We start from the raw sequence: 12352 nt of genomic DNA, 5'->3' as shown, positions 1-12352 counted from the left end.
AAGTAAACTACTCACATTCCTCCCTCTACAGGGTCCCACTACCACCATCACTCCACTGATTGAGATAGGGAGAGGGAGAGGGGGCTGGCAAAGTGGGGTTAGAGGGAGGAAGAGGTGTGGGGGAGGGAGGAGGAGGGAGGAGGAGGAGGGAGGAGGCTGGAAAGGGGACAGTATTACGTTTCACAGCAAAGTGAGACACACCTACATCCGACTCACACTACCTTTCCCGTTTCCCACCCTTTCCTGAGTGCCCCTACACACAAATGCACACACACACACATGCACGCACGCACGCACACACGCACACCGCACACACACACACACACACACACACACACACACACACACACACACAATTACGGCAGATGTCAAGAGAGTTCGGTACTGCTGGCTGATGAGGAATGTAAGAAATCCTGTTAAATATTTATAGAGCCGGTCAGTCAGTCAGAATAAAGTGTCTGAGGAGGGATACTGATACTGGGGAGATAGAGTATAGGGTTAAAGTTATGTACGTGTTTGAATGGGTTAAAGTTAGGTAAAACTGCTGTAATGTATTGCTGTAAGTCTTAATGGGAGGTAGAGACAAGGGTTATTGCTAACAGCCGCTATAGGTGGTGAACGTTAGTATAGGCTAATTCCCCTGGGGTTATTGCTAACAGCCGCTATAGGTGGTGAACGTTAGTATAGGCTAATTCCCCTGGGGTTATTGCTAACAGCCGCTATAGGTGGTGAACGTTAGTATAGGCTAATTCCCCTGGGGTTATTGCTAACAGCCGCTATAGGTGGTGAACGTTAGTATAGGCTAATTCCCCTGGGGTTATTGCTAACAGCCGCTATAGGTGGTGAACGTTAGTATAGGCTAATTCCCCTGGGGTTATTGCTAACAGCCGCTATAGGTGGTGAACGTTAGTATAGGCTAATTCCCCTGGACTCTAATGCTATACAGAGACTGACGTCAGGTCAGACTGCACACACAAACACACATTACCTCAAATCTCAAATTCAGCTAATTCAATGACATGAGGAAATGACAATAATAATTAATATGTACCGCCTTGTCCCCATCTTCCCCCCTGGCGCTCGAGGGCGCCAGGCTGCCCTGCATTACGCACTCCTGCCTTCCCTCGTCACGCGACTCACCTGGACTCACTCATCACCTGTTTATTACCTCCCCTGTGTTTGTCAGTCCCCTGCTCTGTTCCCCACTGCTGTATTGACTGTTGTTTGTCATTGTGTATCGGTGTTCTGACGCTGTTTCTGTCTTGCTCTTTGTCTGTTCATAATTAAATGTCAACCTGCTTCTCATCTCTGGCCTCGGTCCTTACAGAATAAGATTTGTCGCTATAGAGACATTTGCTTAGCTACATTTACTTAGCATTTACTTTCACTGTTTGTTGCCTTCTGAGCAGCCAACTGGATTAAAAGTCAGAGTGGAGAGGAGAGAGAGAGAGAGAGAGGGAGGGACTGGAATTTATATTCTGAGAAAGATGCCAACCTTGAATAGTTCCCCAGCTCTAGTCTGAACATGAACACACAGGCACACAAATACACACACAGACACAGACACAGACACACACACACACACACACACACACACATACACACACACACACACACACACACACACACACACACACACACACACACACACAGTGCTCCACACACACACACACAGTGCTCCAATCCCGCAGCATCTCTCCACCGAGAACACGTCTTCTAACAAACATCTGCAACATCTGCAATCTCCCACTCTCAAACAGCCCTGGGATGCGTGCGTGTGGCGTGTGTGTATTTCCCATGTTCCTGCATGCTCTTTCCAACTACGACAATCAGCAGATGCTGTAATATGTGTCCAACAGCCAGTATGGGATTAAGTGTTTACTGTCTGTCTGTCTCAATCCCTCTCTGGGCTGCTGTTCTCACTGACAGTATAGAAGCTGATGTATATATTATATCTGATTTATACAAGAGGAACAGGAGGGTCTATAAACTGTCTGCCTAGACTGTGTTCACCAGAACCCTGCATGTGTTAGGGGAGTGGCAGGTAGTACTCTGTCTTATCCCTGAGGTTCTCCTGCCACTTAAACATCACCATCGGACGCCCTCACACACACACCCACTTGCAGCACACACTCGGGTAAGGACAAAGCCCATTCCCAATCGTACATTCTTCAAGTCCTCCACACTCGCATTCCTCCCCCTTTCATTCCCCCTGATAGCCCCCCTCTATCTCCTCTTCTCTTTCTCTAGATTCATCCCTCCCTCCCTCCCCCCTCCATCCCTCACCCCCACGCCACTAAACCAGGCCAGTGAATAAAAACAGACAGCTTGTCCAAGTTTAGCATCACAAAGAAAGAGAGTGAGAGTGTGTGTGTGCGTGCGTGTGGGTATGTGCACGTGTGTGTGTGCATACCAGCCTGTGTTTCTAAAGTGGAAGAAGTTGGTTTGTGGAGGAAATGTACTCCACATGGATTCAAAGTCTCAAGGTGTTTATATAAAACAGTGTATCTGTTTCTGAGTTTATATAAAACAGTGTATCTGTTTCTGAGTTTATATAAAACAGTGTATCTGTTTCTGAGTTTATATAAAACAGTGTATCTGTTTCTGAGTTTATATAAAACAGTGTATCTGTTTCTGAGTTTATATAAAACAGTGTATCTGTTTCTGAGTTTATATAAAACAGTTATCTGTTTCTGAGTTTATATAAAACAGTGTATCTGTTTCTGAGTTTATATAAAACAGTGTATCTGTTTCTGAGTTTATATAAAACAGTGTATCTGTTTCTGAGTTTATATAAAACAGTGTATCTGTTTCTGAGTTTATATAAAACAGTGTATCTGTTTCTGAGTTTATATAAAACAGTGTATCTGTTTCTGAGTTTATATAAAACAGTGTATCTGTTTCTGAGTTTATATAAAACAGTGTATCTGTTTCTGAGTTTATATTCTAGAGATGACATAGTTGAAACAGTGTGTGTGTTTAGGGTTTTTTCAATACCAAACCAATAGAAATGTAACTCACTGGTTGAAAATCAACTGTTTCTAGACTGAATTCAGCTATGTTTATGAAGCAAATGCTACACTGAGTGTACAAAACATTAGGAACACCTGCTCTTTCCATGACATAGACTGACCAGGTAAATCTAAACAGATGGAAAGGGATCTTAGAAAACATCTATCAGAAAAAGTCATAAAAGGTATTAGAAATTAATCAAAACACAATAATGTTGAAGTTAAGACCCCTGACAACTAATATCAACACTTATATTTAGTTATGGAGAAATGATGTATCTTCTGTAAGTTTAAGAAAAGGGACCTTCTGCCTTGTAATTCTGTTACCACATATCTTGGAAATATTTATTTAGCTCATAAGGAAGGAGAATAATGAAAGTTCACTGAAGTGAAAGGTAAAGGTAGACCTACCAATTAGTTATAGTGTTTTTACTGATATCAACTTTATGATTTATTAAGTGATTAAAACTTGTCATTCTGTTACCAAATCGGTGATAGAATTACCCAAAAAGGCTACAATGGGAAATCACAGTTGTGTCACCTGCTTCTGTCCTCCCTTCCACTGGCATACTGTTATGTTCAGCTCATAACTGTTTTCTTTCACTTTCTAATGTCTCGTGGTTAAAGCAAGAGCGTGAAAACTGTCAGGACAACCCTGCCCTCTCACTCTCTGCCACTCTCTCTCTCTCTCTCCCCAGTTAATGTCACCTCTCATACTGAAACCTACCATGACACCTACCACCTACCCTCTTTCCATTTACTGTAACAAGCATCCTCACCCACGGAGCACCCACCAACACCGGACACCCATCGATGTTGAAAAGTAGTTGAAACTTGGTCAGTCCGCCCTGGCTGGACCAAATCTGAACTGAACTGAACTGAAATCATAGGCATCTATGTTTCCCATGTTTGGACAGCACAGGAGAGTACGATAGAGAACAGTACAGTACAGTATTTTACTGTACATATCTACTTTACTGTACTCTACTTTAAATTGTTTACGTATTCAGCAGACTCTTATCCATAGTGACTTACAGGAGCAATTAGGGTTAAGTGCCTTGCTCAAGGGCACAACAACAGATTTTTTACCTAGTCAGCCTTTGATTTGAACCAGTAACTTTGAGTTTTTTTTTACTTTTTTGTATTTATTTAACTTTTATTTAACTAGTCAAGTCAGTTATGAACAAATTCTTATTTACAATGACGGCCTACACGGTTACTGGCCCAACGCTCTTAACTGCTAGGCGACCTGCCACCCCCTTCCTACCTGTGCTCTGCTGTGCTGTTCTGTTTTTTCACTCTGCTTCCATCCAGCAAACGGTACCGGAGCATCACGGCTCTCGGACCAACAGGCCCCGGAACAGCTTCTTCCCCCTGGCAATAAGAGTGCTACACCCGGACTATCTGCATTGACACTATCTTGCACTGACGGTGCACACAAACGTGTGAAACATAGACATTTATGATTGTTCCAGATTTGGAGTTCATTACAATAATAGCCAGTGTGTATAACAATACCCACATTTGCAAAAGAAGGATATTGCATATTTCTACCTTTGTGTACCTATTCAGAATACATCGCCATAAAGAGAATGATATTCATATCCATAATTATGCATTTCTGTATAGTAAAGATAAGAGACCCATGATGTAATTCTGTAACTGTACTTCCATTACCGGACGTAAATCCATTTCACCTACTGTAATTTAATAACCCAAATATTATTTTCAAGGTGTTATGTCATAACTGATACTCCCTTATTTCTGCAGAATCTTAATTCAGTGCAGATATTTAACAGAGTTTTTTGGAAAATTTGGTTGCATAACAAAACTGTGGGACATTTTACCGTCATTCTGTTACCAAACTTTGCATCTGCACAGTTCTTCAAGTAAATGTGTTTTTGTGAAATTTTCTGTGTAAATTGTTCAAAGTAGTCCTTAGAGTTGTATGGTTTGTTAAACTTTGAAATCAATGTTTTTTCAAAGAGTAATTTGGTTGTCGTGGAATTGCCCATCTATCTCTGTGCACAGAGCAGGGTTTACAGTTGAGAGACCTTCCCCCTGACTCACAACACATGTTTAAGCAATTAGAGAGAGAGAGAGAAGAGAGAGAGGAGAGAGAGGAGAGAGAGAGGGGAGGGAGAGAGAGAGAGACAGAGAGAGAGGGGGGAGAGAGAGAGAGAGAGAGAGAGAGAGAGAGCGAGAGAGAGAGAGAGAGAGAGAGAGAGAGAGAGTTAATCTGCTGTAGAGTGATGGGGTACGGACAGCTGAAGGGGATTTTCTGGAAGGTTGTGGAAGAGAATGTGTAAAGTTAGGCTTGACTCCCTAATCCTGCTCTCAGAGAAAGAGGGTGAGAAAGAGGGAGAACGAGAGAGAAACAGAAGAGATGGCTGGCATTGGTAACACTCAAGGGGGTCTACAGTTCAAACGAGCTATCATCACCTCAGAAACACACAAACACACACACACATACACATTCCATGTCTATTCGAATTCCACACCATTCCTTTTCAATTTCTATTCCAATTCCTCACCATTCCTTGTCTATTTCTATTTCAATTCCACACCATTCCATGTCTATTTCTATTCCAATTCCTCACCATTCCTTGTCTATTTCTATTTCAATTCCACACCATTCCTTGTCTATTTCTATTCCAATTTCACACCATTCCATGTCAATTTCTATTCCAATTCCACACCATTCCTTGTCTATTTCTATTTCAATTCCACACCATTCCATGTCTATTTCTATTCCAATTCCTCACCATTCCTTGTCTATTTCTATTTCAATTCCACACCATTCCTTGTCTATTTCTATTCCAATTTCACACCATTCCATGTCAATTTCTATTCCAATTTCACACCATTCCTTGTCTATTTCTATTTCAATTCCACACCATTCCATGTCTATTTCTATTCCAATTCCACACCATTCCATGTCTATTTCTATTCCAATTTCACACCATTCCATGTCTATTTCTATTCCAATTTCACACCATTCCATGTCTATTTCTATTCCAATTTCACACCATTCCATGTCTATTTCTATTCCAATTTCACACCAATTTCACACCATTCCATGTCTATTTCTATTCCAATTTCACACCATTCCATGTCTATTTCTATTCCAATTTCACACCATTCCATGTCTATTTCTATTCCAATTTCACACCAATTTCACACCATTCCATGTCTATTTCTATTCCAATTTCACAATTTTTATTTTTATTCTTAAACTCTAGTCCTAGTTTCATACCATTCCTGTTCTCTAGATGGAAAGACAGCTCAGCAGGTAATATGAGCAATAAGGGAAAGGGAGGATGGCTGGAGGGGAGGTGGGGGAGAGGGCCTGGCGGGCTATTTAATTAAGGTGCAGTATAATGTGCAAGTTACAGCACTTTAAAACATCTGCAACATTTCTCCCCCTGGACACACACACACACACGCATGCATGCACACACACACACACACACACACACACACACACACACACACACACACACACACACACACACACACACACACACACACACACACACACACACACACACACACACACACACACACACAGAGCCCTTCAGGAGGTTGAAAAGTTATACAGCTGCACCATCGAGAGCATCTTGAAGCTGCACTTGACGCATTTATGAAACTACTTATTCCAGTTAGTAATTTAAGAAAAAAACTGTAAAAACTGTTAAAAACCCTTACATTGATGAGGAATTGAAAAATTGTATGGTTGACAGGGATGAGGCAAAATGTATGGCAATTAGGTCTGGCAGCACAACTGATTGGCAAACGTACTGCAAATTTAGAAATCATTTGATTAAACTAAATAAAAATAAACTACACTATGAAACAAAGATACATTATTTAAAGAATGATAGTAAAAAGCTTAAGGGCACCTTAAATTAAATTTCGGGAAAAAAGCCAACTCGGTTCCTTCATTCATTGAATCAGATGGCTCATTCATCACAAAGCCCACTGATATTGCAAACTACTTGAATGACTTTTCATTGGCAAGATAAGCCAATTTGGGGATGGCATGCCAGCAAAAGACGCTAACACTGCACATCCAAGTATATCGGACCAAATTATGAAAGACAAGAAGTATACTTTTAAATTCCGTAATGTCAGTATGGAAGAGGTGAAAAAATGATTGTTGTCTATCAACAATGACAAGCCACCAGGTTCTGACAATCTGGTTGTGACAAGCCACCAGGTTCTGACAATCTGGTTGGAAAATTACTGAGGATAATAGCAGACAATATTGCCACTCCTATTTGCCACATCTTTAATTTAAGCCTACTAGAGAGCGTGTGCCCTCAGGCCTGGAGGGAAGCTAAAGTCATTCCGCTCCCCAAGAATAGTAAAGCCACCTTTACTGGCTCAAATAGCCGACCAATCAGCCTGTTACCAACACTTATTAAACTTCTGGACTAAATTGTGTTTGACCAGATACAATGCTATTTCACAGTAAACAAATTGACAACAGAATTTCAGCATGCTCATAGGGAAGGACACTCAACAAGCACAGCACTTACACAAATGACGGATGATTGGCTGAGAGAAAATGATTGTGGGGCCATCTTGTTAGACTTCAGTGCAGCTTTTGACATTATCGATCATAGTCTGCTGCTGGAAAAACGTACAGTATGTGTTATGGCTTTACACCCCCTGCTATAATGTGGATAAATAGTTACTTGTCTTGTCTAATAGATCACAGAGGGTGTTTTTTAATGGAAGCCTCTCAAATATAATCCAGTTAGAATCAGGAATTCCCCAGGGTAACTGTTTAGGTCCTTTGTTTTTTTTTCAATTTTTACTAACGACATGCCACTGAGTGTCTATGTATGCGGATGACCAAACACTATACACGTCAGCTACTACAGCGACTGAAATGACAGCAACACTCAACAAAGAGCTGCAGTTAGTTTCTGGGTGGGTGGCAAGAAATAAGTTATCCTTAAATATTTCTAAAACTAAAAGCATTGTATTTAGAACAAAACACTCACTAAACCCTAAACTTCAAATAAATATTGTAATAAATCATGTGGAAATTGAGCAAGTTGAGATGACTAAACTGCTTGGAGTAACCCTAGAATGTAAACTGTCATGGTCAAAACATATTGATGCAGTAGTAGCTAAGATGGGGAGAAGTCTGTCTATATTAAAACTTAACAACACTTTCAACAAGGCATGTCCTACAGACTCTAGTTTTGTCGCACCTTGACTACTGTTCAGTCGTGTGGTCAGGTGCCACAAAAAAGGACAGGAAAATTGCAATTGGCTCAGAACAGGGCAGCACGATTGTCACTTAGATGTACACAGAGAGATAATAGATAATATTAATAATATGCATGTCAATCTCTCCTGGCTGAAAGTGGAGGAGAGATTGACTTCATCACTACTTTTATTTATGAAAGGTATTGACATGTTGAATGCACCGAGCTGTCTATCTAAACTATTGGCACACAGCTCGGACACCAATGCATACCCTACAAGACATGCCATAAGAGGTCTCTTCACAGTCCCCAAATCCAGAACAGACTTTGGGAGGCACAAAGTACTACATAGAGCCATGACTACATGGAACTCTACTCCACATCAAGTAACTGACGCAAGCAGTAAAATTAGATTTAAAAAACAGACAAAAAAACACCTTATGGAACAGCGGGGACTGTGAAGCAACACAAACATTGGCACAGACACATGCATGCATGCATGCACACACACACACACACACACACACACACACACACACACACACAAATGGATTTAGTACTGTAGATATGTGGTAGTGGTGGAGTAGGGGCCTTGGGGCACACAGTGTGTTGTGAAATCTGTAAATGTAATGTAATGTTTTTAAAATTGTATAAACTGCCTTAATTTTAATACATACAAATACAAATATCAGTCGGTTTCAGAGGAAAGCCCGAAAAAATGACAAAGACTTCAGCCACCCAAGCCATAGACTGTTTACTCTGCTTCCATCCAGCAAACACTGTACCGGAACATCGCGGCTCTCAGACCAACGGGCTCCGGAACAGCTTCTTCCCCCTGGTCATAAGACTGCTAAATGGTTACCCGGACTATCTGCATTGACCCTATCTTGCACTGACTTTGCACACTCACAATACTATACAGTATATACACTATTTAACACACTCACACACACTACACTGACACTCTCACACAAACCACCACAAAATCACATACACTACATACACACACACACAAAACACACACGCATGTCGATGCCACACACACATACATACAGTTTCACACACATCCTTTCCTCCTGCTACTTTGTTCGTTATTTTACTCGTATTATTATCTATCCTGATGTCTAGTCACTTTACCCTGCCTTCATGTACATTTCTACCTCACATACCTCATACTCCTGCACAGTGATATGGTACTGGTACTCCGTGTATATATCTTCATTCTGTGTATTTTATTCGTTGTGTTACGATTGGTATTTTTCTGCTTTTTAAAACTCTGCGTTGGGTAGGGCTCATAAGCAGCATTAAAGTCTACACCTGTTGTATTCGGTGCATGTGACAAATACAATTTGATTTGTCACACACACACAAACACGCACGCACACGCACGCACGCACGCACGCACACACACACACACACACACACACACACACACACACACACACACACACACACACACACACACACACACACACACAGGGACCTTTCCTACTGTTAATTGAGATAATCTAATATCCAATTCTAGACTCTGAAAACTGTAGAGTTAATAACATTTATAAACGATTTGACTTAACTGCAACTTAATAAATTGAGTTAAGTTAATGTTCAGAGTCAGAGTCTTGTTCAGTCAGACAGCGGCCTTTAGGACACCATATGCCATGTTGGCTGACCACTTCACATCATGTCAACAACCACAATGTGTTCTCTCTCAGTGGCACTTAAAACGTAGTCCCATGGTCCTGGTTCTCACTGTCTGGCGTCTATTTCACGGTCTGACTCTGATCACGTTAACGAAGTGTGTTAGGTGGACATGGTGCAGGTTGTTAACATATTACATTATTTTAAATATAGTATGTCCCTTTGGACATATTGGATGCAGTTGTGTTCACTCTCTCTCTCTCTCTCTCTGCTCAGGGTTGCGTGCCCACTCCCGCCGCCTCTCTCTCTCTGCTCAGGGTTGCGTGCCCACTCCCGCCGCCTCTCTCTCTCTCTGTTATGACACACTGACAGTTGTTCTGTTTTCACTGATAGTACATTATAGTGAGCGCAGTTTTATACATATTGGTCACACCCTTTAACGTGTGGAATATGTTATGTAATTGCCCAATTTGTTATAGGCCGCACTTTTCCCTGGTGACATTACTGTGTGACACTATTGTCACGTTCTTGTCACGTTAGTTCATTCCGTGCTGTCAAGTAATTTCATTTGTTTACAGTTGGGACTAATATGTCTTTGAAACTCACCTAGTAGCAGGCAGAAGAGGTCCAGTCCTATCAACAGTTTCCTCTTGGTGTTATCGATGCCGTTGTTGTTGTTTAATGAAGTCCCTCCGTTTCTGTTCTGTTGTGCCATGGCTTTCTCATACAAAATACTGTTGCATGTAAGAATTCCGTCTCCAGTTAAAATCCCACAAGCGTGCTAAACACAAACTAAATCACGTTATTCAGTCCGTCAAGGTTTCCAGCCGAAAAGATGCGAATGTCACTGAGTAGCCAACTATGTGAAACTAACTTCCCAACTAAGAAGAGGTTCTGCAAACGTATCAGTGATGCAACGATGCGATGCCTCGTCTTAAACAAATAAAACATGTATTTTAGCCTACTATTAGAGACGTTTAACTTTTCCACTGAAGTCGCTCTTCAGATCCTGGATAAAAAAAACTTTACGTCTGTCCGGTCCACGCTTTAGGGATGGTAAACGTGTGTAACGGCGCTATAATGAATGAAGCCTGCTTCTCCCTCTCCTCTCTCTCAGTCCGCTTCAAAGCCTGGCAGAAAATAGCGCTCTGAGCGCTGGGAGAGAGACCGTAGTTTTATCAACCCCCCCCCCCCCCCCCCTTCTCTCTGCTACAGCCCAGTAATAAGCTCCAGACCTCCTGCTAGAAAACTTTCTCTGGACCTGGATAAAGAGCAGTCCGACATTGCTCCCAGCGGTGGTTACGGAGAGGCCAACACAGAACACATCATAAAAGGGCGTTTGTGTGCAGTGGCGATTTTAGCATGTGCATCTTGATGGGGCAAACTGAACCCATTTTATTTTTAGACGCATGCCAGCAAAGCCACTACACAACATTTTATTATTTTATTAGGCCTGTGTGGTCTAAAAAGGAACGAAAATACAATCACGAGGATCCACTTTTATATACAATATTCCAGCGCAAAGACAGCGCATTGCGCAACAAAAAGAACCCTTGAAATATCAACTGGAATTACATGGGTCTATTATTGAAGTTTTTGTTGACAAAATATATTTGAATGGGAAGAGACTGTCACTGGTTACAGACCCAACAACATTATATAGTATCCCCTCCTCGTGAAGAAAAGCACATGAGCTAATTATAATACACAAAGTAGGCAAAACAATTAAATAATTCCAACATTCCCTAAAATGATGACTAAGAGACTAATGAGATAGACCTATATAAGCAATATAACACTTGAGATGTACAAACTATGGCATCGGTGGCGATCCGTCATTCAGGGCAGAGGCCCACCTGTTTTGAGCCCCACATTTTTAGCAAAAATGACGTCAATGATCTTCAGGATGACGGTTCAAAACGTATTTTCCCAGTCCAAGCTCGTTTTTTCACCCCAAGATCCCAGCTGTCTTGAATGCATTGAAGTCTGAGTTTTACCAGTTCTGAGTTTTCGGTTGTTTTGAATGTGGGGCAGAAGTCATGCTGGATTGGCAGCATGGCCAACGTATTCAACCTTTTCTGGCCCATGGTGTTGCCTGTGAATGTTTATCCTTTTAAGCTTGGAAAATAAACCCTTTCAGATAGATGTTTTAAATCCTTAAACTCAGACTTGGACAACACACCCTCTCCACTGAACAGCAGGCAGGGGAACCAAAATAGTGATAGCTTTGAGCTGCTTGCAGTTAGCCATTGATTCCTTCTAAACCACTCATTGTTGTATTTGCAATTTCCGACTTGTTGTGTAATGTTTATGTCCAATGGCTGATGATCACCGATATGTTTTATCCGTAATTTCTCTTCATATGACAAGGATTGACAAGGATATGCCAGAAGATTGTTGACTGGAATTGTGATACAGTGAATTATAAGTGAAATAATCTGCCTGCAAACAATTGTTGGAAAAATGACTTGTTTCATGCAC

At 41.4% G+C, this 12352-nt stretch overlaps 1 protein-coding gene across 2 annotated transcripts in view; it reads right to left on the bottom strand.

Annotated features, from left to right (window-relative positions):
- LOC139406677 (phospholipid phosphatase 3) overlaps positions 1 to 11134 on the bottom strand; it is a 40715-nt gene extending 29581 nt beyond the window's left edge. The window contains exon 1 of one of the 2 annotated variants that reach the window (XM_071149550.1): positions 10478 to 11134. In XM_071149550.1, coding sequence (XP_071005651.1) covers positions 10478 to 10586 — 109 coding nt within the window. In that variant the 5' untranslated portion in view covers positions 10587 to 11134. The remainder of the gene's footprint in view (positions 1 to 10477) is intronic. The other variant, XM_071149551.1, reaches the window with a different exon arrangement.
- Positions 11135 to 12352: the final 1218 nt, after the last annotated feature.

This window comes from Oncorhynchus clarkii, chromosome 4 (genome assembly GCF_045791955.1).
Source record: "Oncorhynchus clarkii lewisi isolate Uvic-CL-2024 chromosome 4, UVic_Ocla_1.0, whole genome shotgun sequence".
NCBI classification, from domain to species: domain Eukaryota; kingdom Metazoa; phylum Chordata; class Actinopteri; order Salmoniformes; family Salmonidae; genus Oncorhynchus; species Oncorhynchus clarkii.
This window is presented reverse-complemented; position numbering and strand designations above follow the sequence as displayed.